Source organism: Notamacropus eugenii, chromosome 3 (genome assembly GCF_028372415.1).
Source record: "Notamacropus eugenii isolate mMacEug1 chromosome 3, mMacEug1.pri_v2, whole genome shotgun sequence".
In the NCBI taxonomy this organism is placed as follows: Eukaryota; Metazoa; Chordata; class Mammalia; order Diprotodontia; family Macropodidae; genus Notamacropus; species Notamacropus eugenii.
The window spans coordinates 45776880-45797712 of NC_092874.1; the positions used below are offsets into that span (position 1 = coordinate 45776880).

General features: G+C 39.1%; 1 protein-coding gene across 4 annotated transcripts in view; it reads right to left on the bottom strand.

Moving 5' to 3' along the window:
• The window catches only part of MYRIP (myosin VIIA and Rab interacting protein), a 444715-nt gene that overhangs the window by 94600 nt on the left and 329282 nt on the right, over positions 1-20833 (bottom strand). For all 4 annotated transcript variants that reach the window (XM_072651463.1, XM_072651461.1, XM_072651462.1 and 1 more), the window contains exon 4: positions 6338-6474. In XM_072651463.1, the coding sequence (XP_072507564.1) occupies positions 6338-6474 (137 nt within the window). The remainder of the gene's footprint in view (positions 1-6337; positions 6475-20833) is intronic.

A 20833-nucleotide genomic window follows, 5' to 3' on the forward strand; every position in this document is an offset into this window, starting at 1 on the left:
CGTGGAGGTGGGTTTATTTCTCTTTTTGTCATGTGATTTTAATTGATCTGATCAATTCATTTCTTATTGTTTTGAGTTGGGTAAGGATGGAAGCTTTGCTCCTACCTCAGTTTGTTACCTAACTGGAATTCTGAACCCTTTGCTTTAAAGACAAGCTAGTGTTGCAGTAAAAATCTTTTAGAGTGATTAAAGCAAAACTGTCACTAATTGTACCAAAGAACACACAGTTGATTAAAAGCCCTTGTATCTTTAAATTTCTATTCTGTATTGAACAACATGACGAAAAACTGAAATAATTAACAGGTTGTGGTTATATAATAAGGGCGAAGGGAAGGGACTGTGTTGCAGACACAGTTCATTTGTAAAATGCTTCCCAATATTTTCCATTTTCCTTTCATCTTAAAATATGCAGAGAAGGATTTTGAAGGGATTGTGTCAAATGACTATCTTTTTCACTTTGGAGCTTTGAAAGTCTTTAAATTAGTTATGTTTTTCTATAAATGCCTCGCTAATTTTGGAACTCTTTTTAAAATTTGTGTATCAGCATCATCAAAAGTCAACCCAAGCTGGAGGTAGCTATTACTGGGTTTGTGTTTCCTCTGTAACTGGGATTCGATTCATAAACTAGGTGCATAGATGCTTGTTTTATCATCAGAGTTTTAGTTTAACAATAGTACTTTTGTTTCCTTATTTCTTCAGACGTCCTGATATTACCCAAATATCCTTTATGGGCACTGGTATAAAAATACTTTAAAGTTAAAACATCTACGATTGTAAATTAGTGCTGATTATTTTTCAGACCTTCTATTGACACACACCAATAATCAAATACTTGCATGCCATCTCTGAGGGGGCACAATCACTGACTGGATCTCAGCTCAGCATGATACAGTGAGAAGAACACTTTCTGTGGGATCAGAGAACCTGGGTCAAAATCCCATTTTTGATACCACCTATGTGACCTTGGGTAAATCACCTAATCTCTCTGGGCCTCAGTTTTCGCATCTGTAAAGTGACAGCATTATGTGTGTGTGTGTATGTTCGTTCTTTGCTGCTGAAGAAAACCATGCCATCAGAGAAATAATGGCATTACTTGCACTTGACTTTGTTTTGAGTGAGGAAGGGCTATGCAGGTCACCAGCCTCACTTCTCCTCCAGAGCCATCTGAATCCAGTGACCAGATATTCATCAGGATAACTAGAGATGACTCAGGACGAGGCAAATGGGGTTAAGTGACTTGCCCCAAGGTCTCACTGCTAGTGAATATCAAGTGTCTGAGGTGAGATTTGAACTCAGGTCCTCCTGACTCCTGCACTGGTGCTCTATCCACTGCACCACCTAGCTGCCCCTGACAGCATTATATAAGCACAAGAAATTCTGGAGTTCCTTCAAGTTCTATGATCCAAGACCAATAAGAAGCCAGCTTTCCAGTACTGTTATCAGCTTAGATCAGTTTTCTTGAACTTACTTGAATCCTCTTAAGTGGACAAGCACATTGTATACAACTGACAGAAGAGAACAAAGCAGAGGGGAATTACTTGGGGTGTTTATTTCCCCTTACAACTTTTCATAGATAATTTCATAGAATCCAAAGAATTCTCTGGGATACAATTTGAAAAACACTCTTCTCTATACAATCATTGGTAGCTACCACCTATCGAGCCAGCCATACTAATTGATTTTTAAAAAGCACTGTGTGCCAATGTAATGTGCCTGGATTTGGCTCATTAAGTTTTCACTGGCTTCTTCCACACTGATCAATGCCATGCCACACCTATTTCTCTCTCCTGTTCTTCATTTTGCTAGACTAAGAGAGCCCAAACATTCCATATGCAATGTCAAGAATTTCTCCTTACCACCCCCAACACATCCAGCCTAGAGGCTCTGAGGAAAATATGGAAACAGAAGAGAAAGTTGAATCATAGTGTATTTGACTTCCTTTTGAGAAATAAATTGTTTTATGCATTGATTTAGGGAAGTCATTTAATTACCATTGATAACTAGGTGACACAGTGGATGGAGCACTGGATCTTGAGTCAAGAGGACTTTGATTCAAATCTGACCTCATATACTTACTAGCTATGTGACCTTGGGCAAGTCATTTAACCCTGTATGCCTCAGTTTCTTAATCTGTAAAATGAATTGGAGAAGGAAATGGCAAACTGCTCCAGTATCTCTGCAAAGAAAATCCCAAATGAGGCCATAGAGTTGAGCATGACTCAAATGACTGAACCACGTCAACTGCATAGACTTGACATGGAAGCAAGATTTTATCTTAATGGTTGTTTGAATACAAAGAATAAATAGCAGATCTGTCTGAACCAGATTATCCTTAAATTACTGTTTGGTTTTAAGTTGGGAACTTTTATCAATAACATTACTATAATGGCCTCATACCTCTGGATCTCAGGGAAAATGAGGGGGTTGGATCAGATAATCATGAAAGTTCCGTCAAGAGCTAAGTCCTAAGGGTCTATGGTCCTACTTTCTTCTTAGCTCTGGTTTTCAAGGCACATTTCAGGAAAAGCAGTAGAGTATTAAGCCTTAATAACTTACAGCTTATTTACTTGCTCTAAGACTTTTGGCATGCATCATATGAACATAAAGAAGCAGAACTTGAAAGGGCCAAGAAGTTGAACGTTAAACCCTTTGTCCTGAATAAGATTGGATTTTGCCAAATTGAAATCAGGTGACAGGACTTAAATACATCTTAATATGCTCTCTGTCTCTCTTTCCTGTTTTCCTCTGAGTTTTGATGGAATACAAACTTCTTGATGATGGGGACTGCCTTCATTTTGTCTTTGTAGCCTCTGTCCCTGGCACGATGAGAGGCAAAGAATGAGGACAGGAGAAGGGGAGGGAGACAGAAGGAGAGGCCCACTGAGAAGGATGGAGGAGGGAAATAAATGGGGTGATAAGACACAGGTACAAATATACACACAGAGTACAGAGCACAGTAGGAAAGTGCATGATGTACACGGTGTAATGAGATGCAGAGGAGAAATATAAAGCAATGAGACTAATTGTATATAGCTTGTAGAATTGGTCATATTACCTAATCATCCCATTTATAATTAGCCAACCCTTAAGTTACAGATACCATGGTTATTCTCATAGGAACAGAAATAGAGCTCACTTTCAAAGGGGATAGCAATGCCTAGAGGCAGCAATGTGGATAGAAGGCAGGCTTCTCAGTCAGGTACAAGTCACATTGAATTTGACCAGGGCAAAATCTTATCACATCTCCGTTCCCAGGGCAACATGCTAAGTCTCCAAATTGAAGGGCAGCAGCTAATTTGCATTTGGTAGAGACAGTTTCTTCTCTAGTCTTCTTTCCCTACTCTAATGAAATGGCAGCTCTGGTCTCCCTCTGAAAAATGCTTAAGAAACGGAGGCAGTATGGCTCAGTGGAAAGAACTTTGGATTTATAGTTTGAGGGCATGAACGCTGGTGATTTTGGATTAGACGTTTAGTGGCTCTGAACATTGAAGTAAATAAAACAAGGGCTTTGGATCAGCTAACCAGGACAGTCCCTTCAAGTTCAAGTACCTAGTGCCTAGGATCCTATTCTCTTCTTAGCTCCTGTTCTTAAAGAACATTTCAGGAAAATCAGGAAGGAAGAGGATAAAAAGGCAGGGACACTTTTCTCTCTTGGCTACAAGATTCCTGTGTAGCTTGTAAGCCTATATTTGTGACAAATCATCTGAAAGTCCACATGAATTAAAAAGTTCCTTCCTATTTCTCTCTTGCCTAAATGGGTATCTTATTTTTAGATGAGACAGAACTGAGCAGAGTGTTGAAAACCCCAACAATGTGAGATGATAACAGTAAAAAGGCTGAAAATGAGATGGATGGTATTTCTTCTTCAGCATCATTTGCTAATCAAAACTAGGCCCCTGTGCCAGCAGTGTGGTGAAGACAGTATGGCTCTAGTCTGAACTAACATTCTTTGCGTTCATTATCCCATTCTCACTGCTCTGACATGTTATCCCTTAGTTTTCATAACCTAGGTGGCACAAGGGATAGAGTGCTGGACTCAGCTTCCTGAATTCAAATCTGACCTCAGACATTTACTAGCTTGGGTCACCCTAAAATTTCTTCACCCTGTTTGCCTCAGTTTACTCCTCTGTAAAATGAGCTGGAGAAGGAAATGGCAAACTGCTCCAGTATCTTTGACAAGGTAACCCTAAATGGGGTCATGAAGAGTCATGACATGACATTCTCAGGCAGAGTCAGACATGACTGAACAACTATTAGACTGAAGTAAATAATTTTTAACTCCAATTAACTTGTTTGTCAGAACTACAGAAATACTACACAGTAAAATTCTCTCTTAAAACCTAATTTGGTAGAAACTAATAAGTGTTCTCCCCCATTTAGATCAAATCTGAACCCATTGGTACAATGGGGGAGGCCTATCCCCTTGATTAGCAAAGTCAGCAATCAATCAGCAAGCTCTTTTTAAGCATCTACAATGTGCCAGGACTGCGCCAGGTCCTAGGGATACAAACATAAAAAAAGAAATAATCTCTGTCCTTGAGGTGCTTACCAAATTTTATTGCAGGGGATGACATGTGCATATATAAGTATATACAAAACTATGTAAAATAAACAGGAGGCCATTTTGCAGGGGAAGCCAACAGCAACTGGGGAGATCAGACAAGTCCTTATAGAAAAAATGCTTGAGTTCACTTCAGGAGATAATTAACAATATCCCACAGAGATCTAGAATTAAAATGGAATCTATCCTGCCTACAATGTGCAGGGAGAAATAAACCCATATTTGAATTTAGAAAGGAACAATTATTGAGGTGTGTTTATTGCCATGGAAAGAATACAAAAATTAATTTTATCAACTAGCAAAAATTTATTAGTTTATATGGTTAATCTAAAAATATGAAGTGCCTCCTTTATGGTAATGCCCAAGAAATATTTGTTGATTGGATAGGGTTCATAAGAGCTCTTTAACACTTAAAGCCCTTTGGATTAATGAGTTGGGTTAACTATATAGAAAAGACCAGATCAAAAGGTCATAAAATGATGGGATCATTGAGTTACAGCTGGAAAGAACGTTGGAGGCCATCTAATTAGATAGATGAAATAGACAGAGAAACTTAGGGTTAAGAGACTTAAGGTCAAATCAACAGAAAGTGGGAGAGATAGGATTTGAACCCAAAATATTAGAGTAAGTATACTCTTCCCTGTTTATCTGTATCTATGTAAAGCAGGCAAGTGAATCTAGGAGAGTTTGACCAGGTTTATAGCTAGAAGTAAAAGATCTTTCAAGTTTATTCTAACCCAAACACAATTTACCATAGAAAACCGAGTTTTGATCCTTTATTGAACTGGTTTCTTTGTTTTACTCATAGAATTTGCAGGTTTAACATGTGATGTAACAGCCTAACCAGCTAATGCAGTTTTAGGCTACATTCATTCATCAAGGTAGAGTATTAAGAACTAGGTTGGTTTTAAGAACTAGGTTCAATGTTGTAAACCTTGAAATACTATATAAATGCTGTCTGTTCTACTCTGGCAACATATGGAATACTATGTCCAGTCCTGGGTGCCATGTTTTAGGAAGGACGTGAACAAAATAGACTATGTCCAGAAGAGGGTGACTAGAGGCCTAGAGATGATGCTATATGAAGATCAGTTGACAAAACTCATGATATTTAGCCTGGAAAAGAGAAGATTTAGAATGTGGTGGTGATCTTGGTGGTAATACTGGTGATGTATATGTGAGTGATGGGAAAAATGATAGTTGTCTTCAGTATTTGAAAGGTTATTGGGAGGAGAAGGCTAGATTTGCTCTTCTTGGCCCCAGAAGACAGAATCAAGGCCAAATGAGTCTTAGGGAAGTAGATTTTGGATTAAAGGAAAAACTTCTGAACAACGAGAGTTGTCCAGAAACATTGGTATGTAGTCAGTTTCTCATCACTGGAGGATTTTGAATGATTGATGTACAAGCACCCACTGGTGACATTATAGATGGGATTTTTTGGCTCAAGTTCAGGTTAAATTAGGCGGCCTCTGAAGTCTCTTCTAACTCCAGGACTCCGTAATTCTAAAACTTAATGGTAGCCCAAAGGAAGTATTACAAAAACTCAATGATAACTAGATTGAGGACTCCTGTTCACTGTCCTTGCCTCTCCCTGATTGTGTATTTTTAACCTTTTAGTCAAGCAAGGATGTTCAAATGTATTTCCACTCCTCCCATATAACTGACTTCCACCTAACCCATTTCCAGGTTCACATCACTTGTACCTCAGACTCATTCACAATGATGTGATCTGTCCTTCATCAGACAATTAGCAGTCCCTGGAACAGAGCCCAATACCTATTATGTCGAAACAAGCTCCACTCTCCAGTCTGTGTTTTTTGTACAAATTCTTCAGGACCTTGGCACTGCCAAAACGTTTGAAGCGGCTTTTCACATTATTGTAGTACCATTCTAGGGATTGGGTCCTTAGGAGTCTAAAGAAAACAGAGAAGAAAACAAGATTTAGAAACAAATGGCACTCATTCAATAACAGAAACACTCTCTAGCCTTGAAATAATGTAATTACTGGAATTTGTAACTGACAAAGACGTATCAAGGGAGAGTAGAAAGCACCGTATGTGGGACTTGGAAGACCTGGGTTGGAGCCCTTCTTTTAATTCATCCAACTCATGGGCAAGTCATCATGGTCATGATGTCATTGCTTCTCTTTGAGAGCAAAGGATGAACAGCAGCCACTAGCACCACGTATTTGGTAATTAAGGTCTTTGGTCTCACTTTCTTCACCCATACAATGAGGATGCATTGCCTATCGTCATCTGCCATAACCCATATGATTTAGTAAGCATTTATTAACTACCTACACTGTTTTAAGTGTTAGAGATGCAAAGACAAAATTTAAAATAACCCCTGTCCTCAAGGAGCTTATACTATATATTGTAAGGATCTAGTGACGTAATTTAATTCAGCACCAAGAATTTACTAAGCAGGTGCTATGTACAAGGCATGGTGGTAAGCACGAAGAGGAATTCTTCATTAGATTATAGATTTTTTGGAGAAAATCTATAATCTAGTGAGAGAACTGAGCATCTGCTGAATATCAAATAGAAAGGCAGAAAGTTCAAAGTGCAAGGGAGAAATTCAAAGTATCAGGGAAATCTGAAGAGAGAAAAATTACCGCCCTGGCTGGGGGGGGGGGGGGGGCAGGATTAAGTCTTTAGGGAGGAGGAGATCATGAAATGATTTCTTGAAGGGAGACATTTAACCAATTGTAAATAAGAATCAAAGCCCATTCTAAGCATTTAGGCCAGCCCCATATGCTGGACAGGAGGGAAGGACAGGAGAAGGCAAGGTAAGAACAGGCGATGTTGAGTAGTCTAGTTTTAACTGTAACCTAGAGTAGTAATATGATGGAAAATAATGTGACTGGAGAAGTAGATTGAAATCAGACTGTGTAAGGCCTTGATCTGGCCCCAGAGAACAGAATCAAGGCCAAATGGGTCTTAGAGAAGTAGATTTTGGATTAAAGGAAAAACTTCTTAACAACGAGAGTTGTCCAGAGACATTGGCATGCAGTCAGTTTCTCATCATTGGAGGATTGTGAATGATTGATGTACCACCACCCACTAGTGACATGGCTCAAATTCAGGTTAAACTAGACAGCCAAATAATTACTTTCCATTTTATTCTGTACGTAAAGGGAAACTACTATAGATTTTGGAGCAGAGTAATGATGTAATCTTAGCTGTGCATCAGCAAAATTAAAATGCTTTTAAAGCTCTATACTGCTATGCAACTTTAGGTTATTATTAGGATGAGTCTTAGAAGAACAATGATTTTGATAGCTTAAATCTAGACAGAAATGGTAACTGGAAAATTGGACTTGTCCCAGAAAAGGCAAGGTTCTCTGTACTCATGTTCATCTTGCTGAGCTGTGGAAGAATCAAACTTTGTGCTGATTGAACTAGTTAAAACTTGAACTTTAAATAAAAAATACCAAATTTCCCCTTCTGGACATCAAGGAAAGGTGTGTTTTCCAGCCCCCATCACAATGAACCACAAAACGGCAAGAAAAAAACAACAACCCAAAGCATAGTGCTTGTGAGACTTTCTAGAAATCATGTCCTCTTTTTGATCCCTAGATAACACATTCAATGCAGAGAGGAAGTTGGAAAGTCTAGTGGTTGATAATAAAAGCAGGTTGATAATATAATACAATACGTTTGTTTGGAAGATTTGAATTCAGGTCCTTTGAGTTCAAATTCAGTGTTCTTTCCATTGTACAGTGTTGTGGAATAGTAAAACATACATGTATACACACACACACACACAACACAGAAAACCCTAAACAAGCTGGATCAGATTAGGCAACCCTAACACATGCCTAAACTAAGTTTTCTGAATATCTACAGGAAGGATGAATGACTTAGGGCTCATGCAGCACCACTGTTCAAGATCCCTCAAATGACAGTGAAAGTTTATGGGTTCATTAAAATCATCAATTTAAAGTTGGAGGAGACCTTGGAGGACAACTATTCCAACCCTCTTTGATATATGAGAAAATAGAAGCTGACCCATCAGGTTAAGTAGCTTGTACCAAGGTCAACTGCTGACCAACTACCATCAATTGGTTAGGTAAGCCAGCCTCCCTGAAGTAGCAGGGAATCTTGAGGGAGAGACAAGAGGTGGCATGTGCCAGCGATGTCAAATCACCACCATGACCTTGATCACCACCTTCTCTCAGTGCCAAATGGAGACAGCCCAAGATGCTATTCTCCAGGAATAGGAGCATCTCCTAGATTATCAGTCTGGCTTCTAGCCCTGGTCCTCATTGTCTAGGGGAGCAACCCTTATGGAGATGTGGCCAAGCACCTGCTGGTACTGCAGCCCTCACCTCTTCAGTAGCTACTGCTACTAAAAACCTGGAAAAGAAAATTCTTCTCACCGAAGACCTTGACGCCATCAAATGGTTTAACACCCACAACAATTACAATTTTATCAGTGGAATGACATTTTAAAAAATGCATTGCCATCTGCTTTCCTGTTGCACTCTAAGGACCATGGAACCTTTCCATCTGGTTTACAGCTAAATTTTCCTATATTTCTTGTCTCTCCATATTAAAAAATAAGGTTCTTGAGACCAAAGACTGCCTTATTTATCTATTTTTATCTCTACTACTTAGCAGAGTGCTTGGACTATAATAAGTGCTTAATATTTTATGTTCATTCATGTGTTCATTCATTCAAGTTTATATATAAGGGGCAGCTAGGTGGTGCAGTGGATAGAGCACCAGTGCAGGAGTCAGGAGGACCCGAGTTCAAATCTCACCTCAGACACTTGACACTTACTAGCTGTGTGACCTTGGCCAAGTCACTTAACCCTAATTGCCTCATCCTGGGTCATCTCTAGTTATCCTGATGAATTTCTGGTCACTGGATTCAGATGGCTCTGGAGGAGAAGTGAGGCTGGTGGCCTGCACAGCCCTCCCTCACTCAAAACAAAGTCAAGTGAAAGTCATGTCATTATTTCTCTGATAGCATGGCCTTCTTCAGCAATGAAGGATAAACACACAAGTTCATATAGGTAGTAAGTAGCAAGAGGCAAACTTGTAACTCAAAACTTCTGGCAACAGAGTCAGTGCTCTTTCTGCTATATGTGGCATACCACATATTCCTATCCTAGTTGATACAACTGGTATGCTCTGGCAGGCTGAATTTCCCTCTTATAGCTTATTTCAGCTGATACCTAGCTAGTCAGTCAACCAGCATTTGGTCAGCACATACTAAATGCCAGGCACTGTGCCAAGTGCTAGCGATACAAGGAGAGACAAAAACAGTCTATACCCTAAAAGAGCTTACATTTTCATGGGAGTAGACACCATGTAAATAACTAGGTACCTACAAGATATAGTAGCTGAGGGAATCAGGAAAGCTTTCTTTCTTTGTGTCTTCACTGAATAATCTCCAATTAGAAAGATAGAAAGATCCAAGGCATCCCACCTTGTAGGATCCATGCTTGCTGGGTCCCTGTGGCATAATGAGCTGGCTAGCCAACTTCCCCAAAGGGCAGGTTTTCCCAGGTGCTGGATGGATCCAGATGACTCCTTCAGAACATCTTTGCTACTAATCACTCAGAATTCTGTTGGGTTTACTCTAAAACACCGATTTTTTAAACTAAGTACATGAAATAAAGTAGAAATGTCGAATGAATGCAGTGACGCAGTGAGCCCTTCTCCAAAGGCTTCTCTTGCATGCCCCGTTTGACAAGAACCAAAGCATCTTGGGATACTGCTGTGTGAAATTGACAGTCATCCCCCAAAGGATTGTAGTCTAGCCTAATGGTAACCCAGCAATTCACTAAACATTTCTGACAAGCTTTAAGCTTGCATGCGAAGACTTTTAGGAGCTTGCCACTCAACTATCACTGCACTTGAAATAGACATTTTCTATTAAAACCAGTGAATGAATGCTCTGTCCTATGATGCGCTTAAAAAGCCTGTATTAGGACAAACTAGAAGCTAGTGCAGTATTTAGAAATGATCCTGGAATCCTATTTTCTCCTAAATCAGAATTCATTACTGAGTGGCTTCTTTCTTGAATCTCATCTTGGCTTAGGTCCTCTCCCCCTTGACAGATCTTGTTTTGGATATAGTATAGTAATATGCTAATTACTAAATTAGCATTACTAATTACTAAATATTAAATAAATACTAATACTAATAAGTAATTTAGTAATAAAATCAACATCACCATTGCTTCTGAAATGGGTATATCAACTGTCTGCCCTGTGGACCAATTCACTGTTCCTTGTGACTCCAGACCAAACTCCCTTCCTTGGTCACAACTCCACTAAGTGCATTATTTCTCAAGTATGATGTAAGTTTTTTTCTTTTTAAATTTGTAACTCTAATCCTTATCAGAATGACAAATATAAATGGTTTTAAAAATCAATTAACCAATTAATTTATCCATTCATTCATTGATTCAGGGAATTTAGGCTATTAAAATATCAAAAGACTTTGATATAATGTAGGTCCAGCTGTGGAGTAGGTAGGTGGTGCCACAGTGCACCGGGGGCCTAGAGTCAGGAAGACTCATCTTCCTAAATTCAAAACTTAATAACTGTGTGACCTTGGGCAAATTATTTAATCCTGGTTGCCTCAGTTTCCTCATCTGTAAAAATGAGCTGGAGAAGGAAATGGCAAACCATTCCAGGATCTTTGCCAAGAAAATCCCAAAGGGGGTCACAAAGAGTTGGACATGACCGAATAAAAACAAAAGGTCTAAGTGTAAAGAATCTCAGGGCATGGACATTGAATATAGCAGTTATAGCAAGACTAAGATGAATAGAATTTAGAATTAGAAGAGAATTTGGAAATAACCTAACGCAATCCGCTCTTTTTGTGGATAAGGAAACAGAAGTCCAGAAGGGGTAAGTGATTTGCTTAGAGTCACAGTTACTCAGGAATAAGACAGAGATTTGAGCCCAGGACATCTGTCTCTAAACCCAATGCTCTTTCTAACATATTATGCCACTTTTTTCTTACTACCTCTGTGTGTATGTGTGTGTGTGTGTGTGTGTGTGTGTGTGTGTGTGTGTGTGTGATGCCAGAATATAAAATAGATTGGCAATTGATCAACTGTTGCAGAAAATAAATCCCCTGCCCATTTTAGTCTAACCATAAAATTGTTATAGCCCTCACCCCCCTCACTGGTTTTTTCATTCAGACACTGAATTAAGATTCATTTACTGAAATTCACAGACATAGATTGTTCAATTAGCATATATTTATCATTTTTTATATTCCTTACACTTTATTCTATGGAGACTACAGAAGTTAGGAAAGAAGTACAAGATTCCATCCTTGACCTTCTAGAGCCTACCTGGGACACAAGACTTCTCTTTTCAATCAGATTAGGAACTCCTTTAGAGCTAATAAGAATAACTAACGTGTAGAATGCTTTAACTTTTGCAAAGTGCTCTATATTTCACTGATTCTCACAACAACTCTGTGAGGTAGGTTCTGTGTTATTTTTGTTACCATTGTACTGATGAGAAAATGGAAGCTAAGACACAAATGGCTTGGCCAGTAAGTATCAAACTCACAATTCAAACTTAGATCTTCCTTTCTGACTCCAACTCTACCACTCTATCCTCTACATCAACTAGTTTACTCATAAGAAGACAATCTACTTTTTATGCTTTGAATCCAATCCTGTTCTACCATTGGTGTCTAGTATAGGGCCTGCTCAGTAAGTCAGTAAATAAACATTTATTAAGTATTTATTATGGGCCAAGTACTGTGAAAAGTGCCACTCACCCAATACTTGCTAAATATTTCATTTATTTATTTTTGCTCATTTCCACCATGATTAAATACAAGAAGTATGATGTCAATAACAATTCATATAACCCTAACCCTAATCTTAATTTATTTTGGTGTCTTTTGAATCCTGTTGGACTTTTACAGACTATTGTGGGGACTGGGAAGGAAAATATACTAATATCCTGAGCCAGAGGGGACTTGGCTTATTGAGTAAATAAGTCCATCCCTGAAAGGACATTGACCTCTGTGGGATGTGTCAAGGTGATGTCCCTATGTAGCTCACATGTATATATGAGCAGACCCATAATAAAAACTTAATAAATATTTATTGAGGAAATTGGTTGGTGTCAAGGATAGAATGGTAGACTTGGATGTCCCTATGTAGCTTATAGACAGGACCACATGGAATTTGATGGGAAAGATGAGAAAATGTGAGACACACACAGACACACATATTTCTCGGGAGAAGATGATTCACTGAAATAGCTCATGAATTGTTAAATGGAATCCTCTAAAATGCTTCTCCCCAAGAATGGTAAGGACTCAATCAGAATGAAAGGGGGTGAGCCCATCATTCCTAGGAAATCACTTCCCATTCTTTGGCTATCTGGCCAATTTTGTCTGTTTCAGGAACAGAGGGAATTGTGATTAGCATTTTGTTTGGAAGTTTCTGGGGCTGAAAACCAAGCAGAGACTTCAGGATGCTCAGGGTTCTCCTCTGATGCTAAATCCTAATAAGCCTAAAATGAAACTCCTCTTCCTACTGCATTCACAGAATGATGACAATGAATTTTCTAGTGCTCCCCCCAGTTGCTACTGCTCAGATAAGTCACAGTGACTCTGCTCATTCCCTGCTGCACAGAAAGCATTTGGGAAAAAGTAACTGTACTATAGACATTGAATAAAGAGACTATTCAAAAAGAAAAAGGCATATTTTTTTTGGTGCATTTCACAGTCTTTTCATTCTGGCCTCTCTTTCAAATGGGGCCTTGTCTAAGAGAGTATCTTGCACCTCAGCTAATAAATAGTAGCTCTCCCTCCCCTCAGTGAAGTGACAGTAGCTCCCAAATACTTATTATCAAAGTAATGCATCTTATCGGTAAAGCAGAATGTGGAAAGTCTTTTTGGAGGAAGGAAATCTATATCTATCACACCCTATACATTATGAAAAGTAGTCTTCTCATTAAATTAAATTAAAATTCTGATACCTTGGCTTTGTGCAAAGGCTTTGAATTTTTCATATTTATCACAATTTTATAATACCGTATATAATATTCCATGCCATTTATATGGGGAAGGAAGGAGGAAGGAAGGGAGGAAAGGAGAGAGACAGACAGACAGATGCATACTTGATTCCAGGTCTGTTGACTCTCAATCAATCAATGATTTAATTATCAATCAATTAATTAATCAATTAGTTAATAACCAAGCAATCAATTAATAAATATATACTATGTGCCAGGCATTGCATATAAATGAGAAGAAGGAAACAATCTCTATTCTCAAGGAACTAACATTCTAAGTGACTCAACAAGTACCTATGTATGTGTGCATATATATATGCATATTTATATGTATATGTATTTAGGGGATTTCTGGAGTGTTCAGGGAGGACTAATACCTCTGCTGCGAGGGCTTGCTGAACCCCTTTCAGGGTTGCTCATCCACTTTTGGTGTCTACCTGGCACTCAAGTTTCACCCATATCTCCAAGAAGTTGTAGGGTGCACAGTGGCCATACCCTGGTAAGCCATCTCAGCACATGGGCTAAACCAGATAGAGGATATCTGATGGGTCACAAACCCATCAGTGAATTATGGGGGTGTCTACTCCAAGCATGTGAAGACTTTCCCTGGGGGAATGGGCAGATGAGAACAATTTGTTCCAATGGCCACTGAAGTGGCTGAAGAAGATGCTGTGGAGTGCTTGAGCGTGGTTGGCCATCAAAGGTCATCCACTGCATCCCAGGCCATTGCCAAGCATCTTGGCTTTTGTTTTGCCACTGACTCTGATGACTGTGGAACAGAGAATGGGACTGACGACTTTGTGTGACTCTGCCTCACTTCGATCCCATTCATGCATGAGTCAAGGCATCACCCTCATGATGTCACTGGTCCTCTTCAGAAATGAAGGACAAATAACACTAACATTTCTATAGAATAAATATAAGGAGAGTAAATACAAATGAATCGAAGGCGATTAAATTCAAGGCGGTTAAGGAGGAATAGCAATCATTGGAGTGGTTCCTCAGGAAATGCTTCATGGAGATGAGGGGGCTTGTGCTGCACCTTGAGAGAGAGGCTCTTGGCCACATGGCTTCTTGTTAATATACCATCATTCATCCAGCGTTTCCCAATATTTCAACCTATCAGTTTTTTCTCATTTGTTGGCAATTACCAAACAAGTCAGCCATCAATCTTTTTGTACCACTCAGCTCCCTTTTCTTTTTGAAGACTTATTTCTCCCAGTCCCCACCATGCTAAGAAAGCTTATGATGTATCTCAGGATTATGTAATGTGAAAAACTGACATAAAACGTTGTCAGGTACTCTGAGAAAGGAGGATAAATATCATGAAAAGTTCTTTCCCCCCCTAATCTCCCTTTAATTTTCCTTCTCTCACAGAGGATTGAAGAAACAAATGCAACAATTCAACATTTAATAAGTGCCTACTGTGTGCAAGCCACTGGGGATACAAAGTCAAAATTCCTTAAGATCTCCCAGAGTGCTTACATTCTTCTGGAGTAGCATCAAATATTCCAGTCCTGGCTAAAGCAATGTTCAGATATAGTTGAGGATGTATTAATGAATTAGAATCAATTTTTTTTAGGACATTGGCTCCTGAAAATATTTATAACTGAAATATAGAAAGAACCATTTATATTAGGAAGAACAGGCCCTTTCTAAGAAGATACTTTCTTTTATTTAACCATATGTTTATTTCTCCATCAGTAGCATTACAAATTAATTAAGTACAACTGTCTGAAAAAAGAGGAAACTGTAAAAGACAAGAATTATTTAGTGTAAGAAAAATCTACCTTGGAGAAGGGAGGCACTGATGTGCTCATTTGGTTGGAGTGATTCTAGATCTCTTAACCCTTCACAAAAGGAAATAAATAAAACAAAAGGCAATTAAGAATGAGTTATACCTCTTCTATACCCATCTGGGACATTGACTGCCCTAGGAATGCTGTAAGTGAGGGCAGGGGCAGTTAGATGGTGCAGTGGATATAGCACCAGTGTAGGAGTCAGGAGGACCTGAGTTCAAGTCTCATCTCAGACACTTGACACCCACTAGCTGTGTGACCTTGGGCAAGTCACTTAACCCCAATTGTCTCATCCTGGGTCATCTCCAGTCATCCTGATGAATATCTGATCACTGGATTCAGATGGTTCTGGAGGAGAAGTGAGGCTGGTGACCTGCACAGTCCTCCCTCACTCAAAACAAAGTCAAGTGCAAGTTATGTCATTATTTCTCCGATGACATGGTCTTCTTTGGCAACGAAGGATGAACACTCACAGGTGAGGGATGAATCTCAATTCTCTTTACACGTTTTATTAAATTTCCTTTAAAAATCTATTTTTTTAGCCTTACTAACAAGTAAGGCTAATAAGTAAGTATTTGGTATGTTTTTCTAATGCATATCTAATGTATGTAGAACCATTTGAGATTTGATATGCATTCCTATCAGAAGTAGAAGGCAGTAAATAGTGTAGGTGAGGAAGGAAAGTCACATGGATTATTTTATAATAGCTCTAGAGCAGAAGATTGTTATGCAGAATGGTTGGGAATGGTACATTCTGGATAATCAAATATTTTGATGGAAAAGAGTTATCAATAAGACCATTGATACTTGCTTTTGGAGACTTTTGATTTTTGGTTTTTGATCGGATTTATGATTTCTTCAATATAGGAGACTCCTGATGAGGAACTTCCTCTACCAAGGAACATAGATATCTGTTTGGCAATTTATAATCTGGGTTGCTAAGAAATTTGACCAGAGTCACATAGCCAGGGATGTGTTAAAGGCAAGACCTGAACAGAGATCTTTAGGACTCCAGGCCCAACTCACAGCTACAACATGGTCTGGTCTCCATTTGAAGACATGAAATACAATAATCAAACTATACAGAGCACCTACTCTTGGACTTCAAGGGATCTATGATTTTACCCTGACAGCTGTATAGACTCCATCCCATCTATGCCTACTATGGGAATCAGGAAGATTAATATTTAAATTGGGCCTCAGACACTCTCTGGGCAAGTCATTTAAACGCTATCTACCTCAATCGGTCAATCAACATTTCTTAAACACCTACTATGTGCCAGGCACTGTGCTAAGAACTCTTCTGTAAAGTGAAAACAATAACAGCCCCTACCTCCCAGTGTTGTTCTTAGGATCAAATGAGATAATATTTGTGATGCATGATATAAATCTTATCATCATCATTTCCACAATGATGAAGTTCAGATATAAAAATCAGTATTTTTTTTAAATGATGAAACTCTATTTACCAATGCAGATCAGCATGTTCTCTTCAACTTATAGAGAATTCCCAGGGGTTTGGGAGGTGGAGTGGGGGACACTAAAAGGTTAAGTGACATGTCCATAGTCATTCAAATTCTGTCTGAGGCAGGACTTGAACCCAAATCATCTGACCTGTGGGGCTAGCTCTCTCCTTTATATGACACTGCCTTAGCAGTACCTAGGATAAAACTTCATGTTGACATAGCCATCTTTCTTCTGATGAGCTCAAACTGTTGCATTATTTTATTTAAAGCACATTTTAAAAATATGGATACTCCCTACTTTAACCAAGATTTAAACCCTTTTAATGTCGTAGTAGGAAGTCTTCATGAACTTCTGGGATGATAAAAAAAAAAAAGAAAAAGAATTCATTATTTAGTGGTCAGCCTTCCAGCAATGAATTTATCTACATTTAGTTCGGTGGGCTCTCTGATGGCATCTACACAGACACATCCATTGTAGGACCCAATTCTGAAGACTTTCCAGTAGGGTAGGATCTGACACAGCTTAGATTCCACTGGTGTAGCCTTTGAAAACCCAGGTTCATCTCCACACCACAACTAGACATGAGCAAAGGACTTCAGCAGAGAATCAAAATGATGTTCTTAATATTAATAACTACAAGGTGCTAATTATGCATGCCCTTTTAAAAAACTCTTTTCTTCTATTGCAATAAATGAATTTGTAAATGCAATGTATTCCTATGAGAACATGACTGAAATAATTCAATTCAATATAATTCAATTTGAGAACAGCAATGAAATTCCTTGAGCAACAGCACTTATGAATATCAGAATATTTTTGATTTAGTTAGATTGGAATTTGTTGAAAAGAGAAGAATGAAAAAGGAGGAACCACCTCAAAATAAGACAATGCCCAAACATTAGCAGATTAAATGTGGAAATGAAGGTAATGGAGATAGGATGAGTTGCTCATAAGCTTGCCTGTGGCCTGATCACAATGTAGTTTCTGCCTATATTTCTAGGCTCATTACATATGTAACAAAAAAATAGCGGTATCATTATGTGGCTTGAAGAGAAGTAGGGTGGACACCGCCAGTCTCTTCTCCCTGTACCATTGTCTAATGGAGACTTGAATTCCTGCCAGCAAGGGAAGCAGGAGGTTGGGGCCAGAAGCTTGGTTACTCTCTCCTCAAAGAGAGGGGGTACAGGTAGAGAATGATAATCTACCTGCTCCCTTAAGTACAGTCAGTCTAAGGGAATTATTTTTCAGGTTCAAGCTAAACTTCTGATGACTGTTCATTAATTGGGAAAAGAGGACCCCCAAGTTCTATATCCAAAGCTTGACTTCCTTCCCACCAGATACTACTTCCACAATGAATACACATAGCAGTTAGGAAAGAAAATCATTTATCCAAGTAAGACAGAAGTCAAAGAAAGTATATATCAGATAATGTGTATCAGTGAAGGAACTTTCTCATTGGGAGTGATATAACTCAGCTGAACCAAGAGAATCCCAGATCTCACCCAAAGGGAAATTCCCCCAAAGTCTCTAGTGTAGGAAGCTGGGGAGGAGGACATGATGAGGCTGCCAGCTCCATTCATGTGGCTTCCTTCCACAGTTTTATTCTCCCTTCAGCAACCTGAAGCAGACTTGGCATTGTCCACCTTCTCTCTCAAATCTGGAAGCCAGAAACACCCAAATTCCAAAGGGACTCCAAAGAAAGAAACTCAAGAGACTCAAGAACTCTTTTCTCTCATGCTCTCATTCACTCTGCCCTGCCCCTGATATAGGCATGCGGTACTAATCTCCACCAATGAGGGAATCCCATGCCAATGAGCTTTGAGATTTAGATTACACATAGCATATCCTTCAGAAATTTTATGGTCTTGCCAAAATAGTATACTTACTGTCTCTTACATATGACATGCCATCCTCCTGTCACCCTGCATTTACATACGCTTCCTCCAATACCTGGAATAAGCTCCCTCCTCGCTCCTGCCTCTTAGAATCCTTAGCCTCCTAGAGAGCTCAGTTCCTCTTGCCTTCCTTCCCAGTTGCTAATGATGAAATTTGCATATATTTTGTACTTAGGTGCGTATATGTTATTTCTTTAGATAGAATGTAAACTCCTCAGGAGCAGGCCCTGTCACTTTTGTCTTTTTATCTCCAATACCCAACACACTTCTTGGCACATAGTAGTCAGTTAACAAATATCGACTCATTAATTGCTCCTACCTGGAATATCACCCAGTGGTCTGGGTGACGTTTGGAGGATGCAATTGCTTCCTCTGACAATCTGTCTAAACACATCACTATATCCTCCGAACCATACCAGTACTGATGGTGAGGGGTGGACTGGACTCCACCAGTACTGGTGGAGAGGAGAGGGAGAAGCAACAGAATTTACAAATTAGAGGAAGTTGGAAGGAAACAAAAATGGTGAGAGCAAAATGGGAGAACAGACTCTGCTAGTATTGGCTGAGTGCCTCCTGGGGAAGCGAAAGCACAAAAAGGCTAAAAGGAAGAGACAGAGACGAAAGAACAAAATCAACCCAAAAATGTAGGAAGGGCAGGAAATCACCAAGGACAGCAACTTAGTTACTTCTATTGAAAACATTTTATCTAACTCAAAAAACTAGAGAGACGAGACACATGTCAGGTCATGAAGACCTTTGGAAAGTGCTTGTTGCTCAAAAATGATGGGGAAAAAACATGACTACATCTCTGTTTCCAGAAACCCGTTCTCTCCCACTGCCTGAAGACAGGGACTGGTTTTCTAAAACAGAGGAATTGTTATTGAAAATGAGAGAAGACCTAGCCGGAGGAAGCAGCAATGGGAGTGAACAATCCTCTGGGGAATAAGGCAGGGTGGGGATGGGGTTCATGACAATGCCACCTGTGCTCTGTCAGGGATAGGGAGCTGCAAAGGTCATCTTCAGCTGGCCCTGGCAAAAATGAGGAAAACATTGATAGCAGGAAGTACTATGCATGTACAATTATATGTGCATATGTATGCATGTATGTGCATATGTACATACTCAATACTTACCAACTTAAAGCTGCCTTCCATGCAGACTTGGGGCATTAAACCCCACACCAATGAGGAGAGAGTCCCAATGGGCTTTGGGACTCCTTATACATACACACACATATGTATATATGTAAATATGTGTATACATATGTGGTTGTATATATATATGTATATATACATATATACATATATATAATTACCTTCTGGAATTCTATGGTCATGAAGCTATGGATTCTAATAGACACAGGTGATAAGAGAATATTCCATATGTGTATGTATGTATGTATCAGTAAGCACCCCAATACACAGGGGCCTGCTATGACAGGTTCTTTCAACTGATTTTCTAAAAGGAAAGGCAACTTTTGAGGGGTCAGCAATCACTTTAATCAAGCACATGCATCATTCACTTAATTCAGGAGAAAAAGTCAGCACCCTGAACTTCAGAGCAGACACAGAGAAACAAAAATCAACAGGCTTCCAACTGTCTGACATACAAAACAGGTCACCAGATAGCCCCGAAGTAAAACTTCATCCTCAGAATATTTATAAATTTTTTAGAGCCAGAGGGCATCACATTAGAAATCACATCACCTCATTAGAAAATTAACGAAAGGTGTGGGCCTTCTTACAAATCTTCCCTACTCAAACTCCCATTAATGGGTAGGGAAGATCTTTAATTACATTAAAATCATTATCAATACAAACACATATACTCTTCTAGTTAAAGAAACTCTTGTTTGTGTACTTTATTCCTAGTAATGACTGTTAGTTGATAAAGGCATATATATATACACACGCATATACAAATAAACATGCCCTTTGCTTCTCTAGCAATTTATATATGTGTGTATGCGTGTGTGTATGTGTATATATTTGTGCGTATATGTATATACATATGCATACACACACATACACACACACACGCACACACAAACAAGCTTTACCTGATTGTAGCCTAGGACTCACAGCTCACATGTCAGGAAGAATCC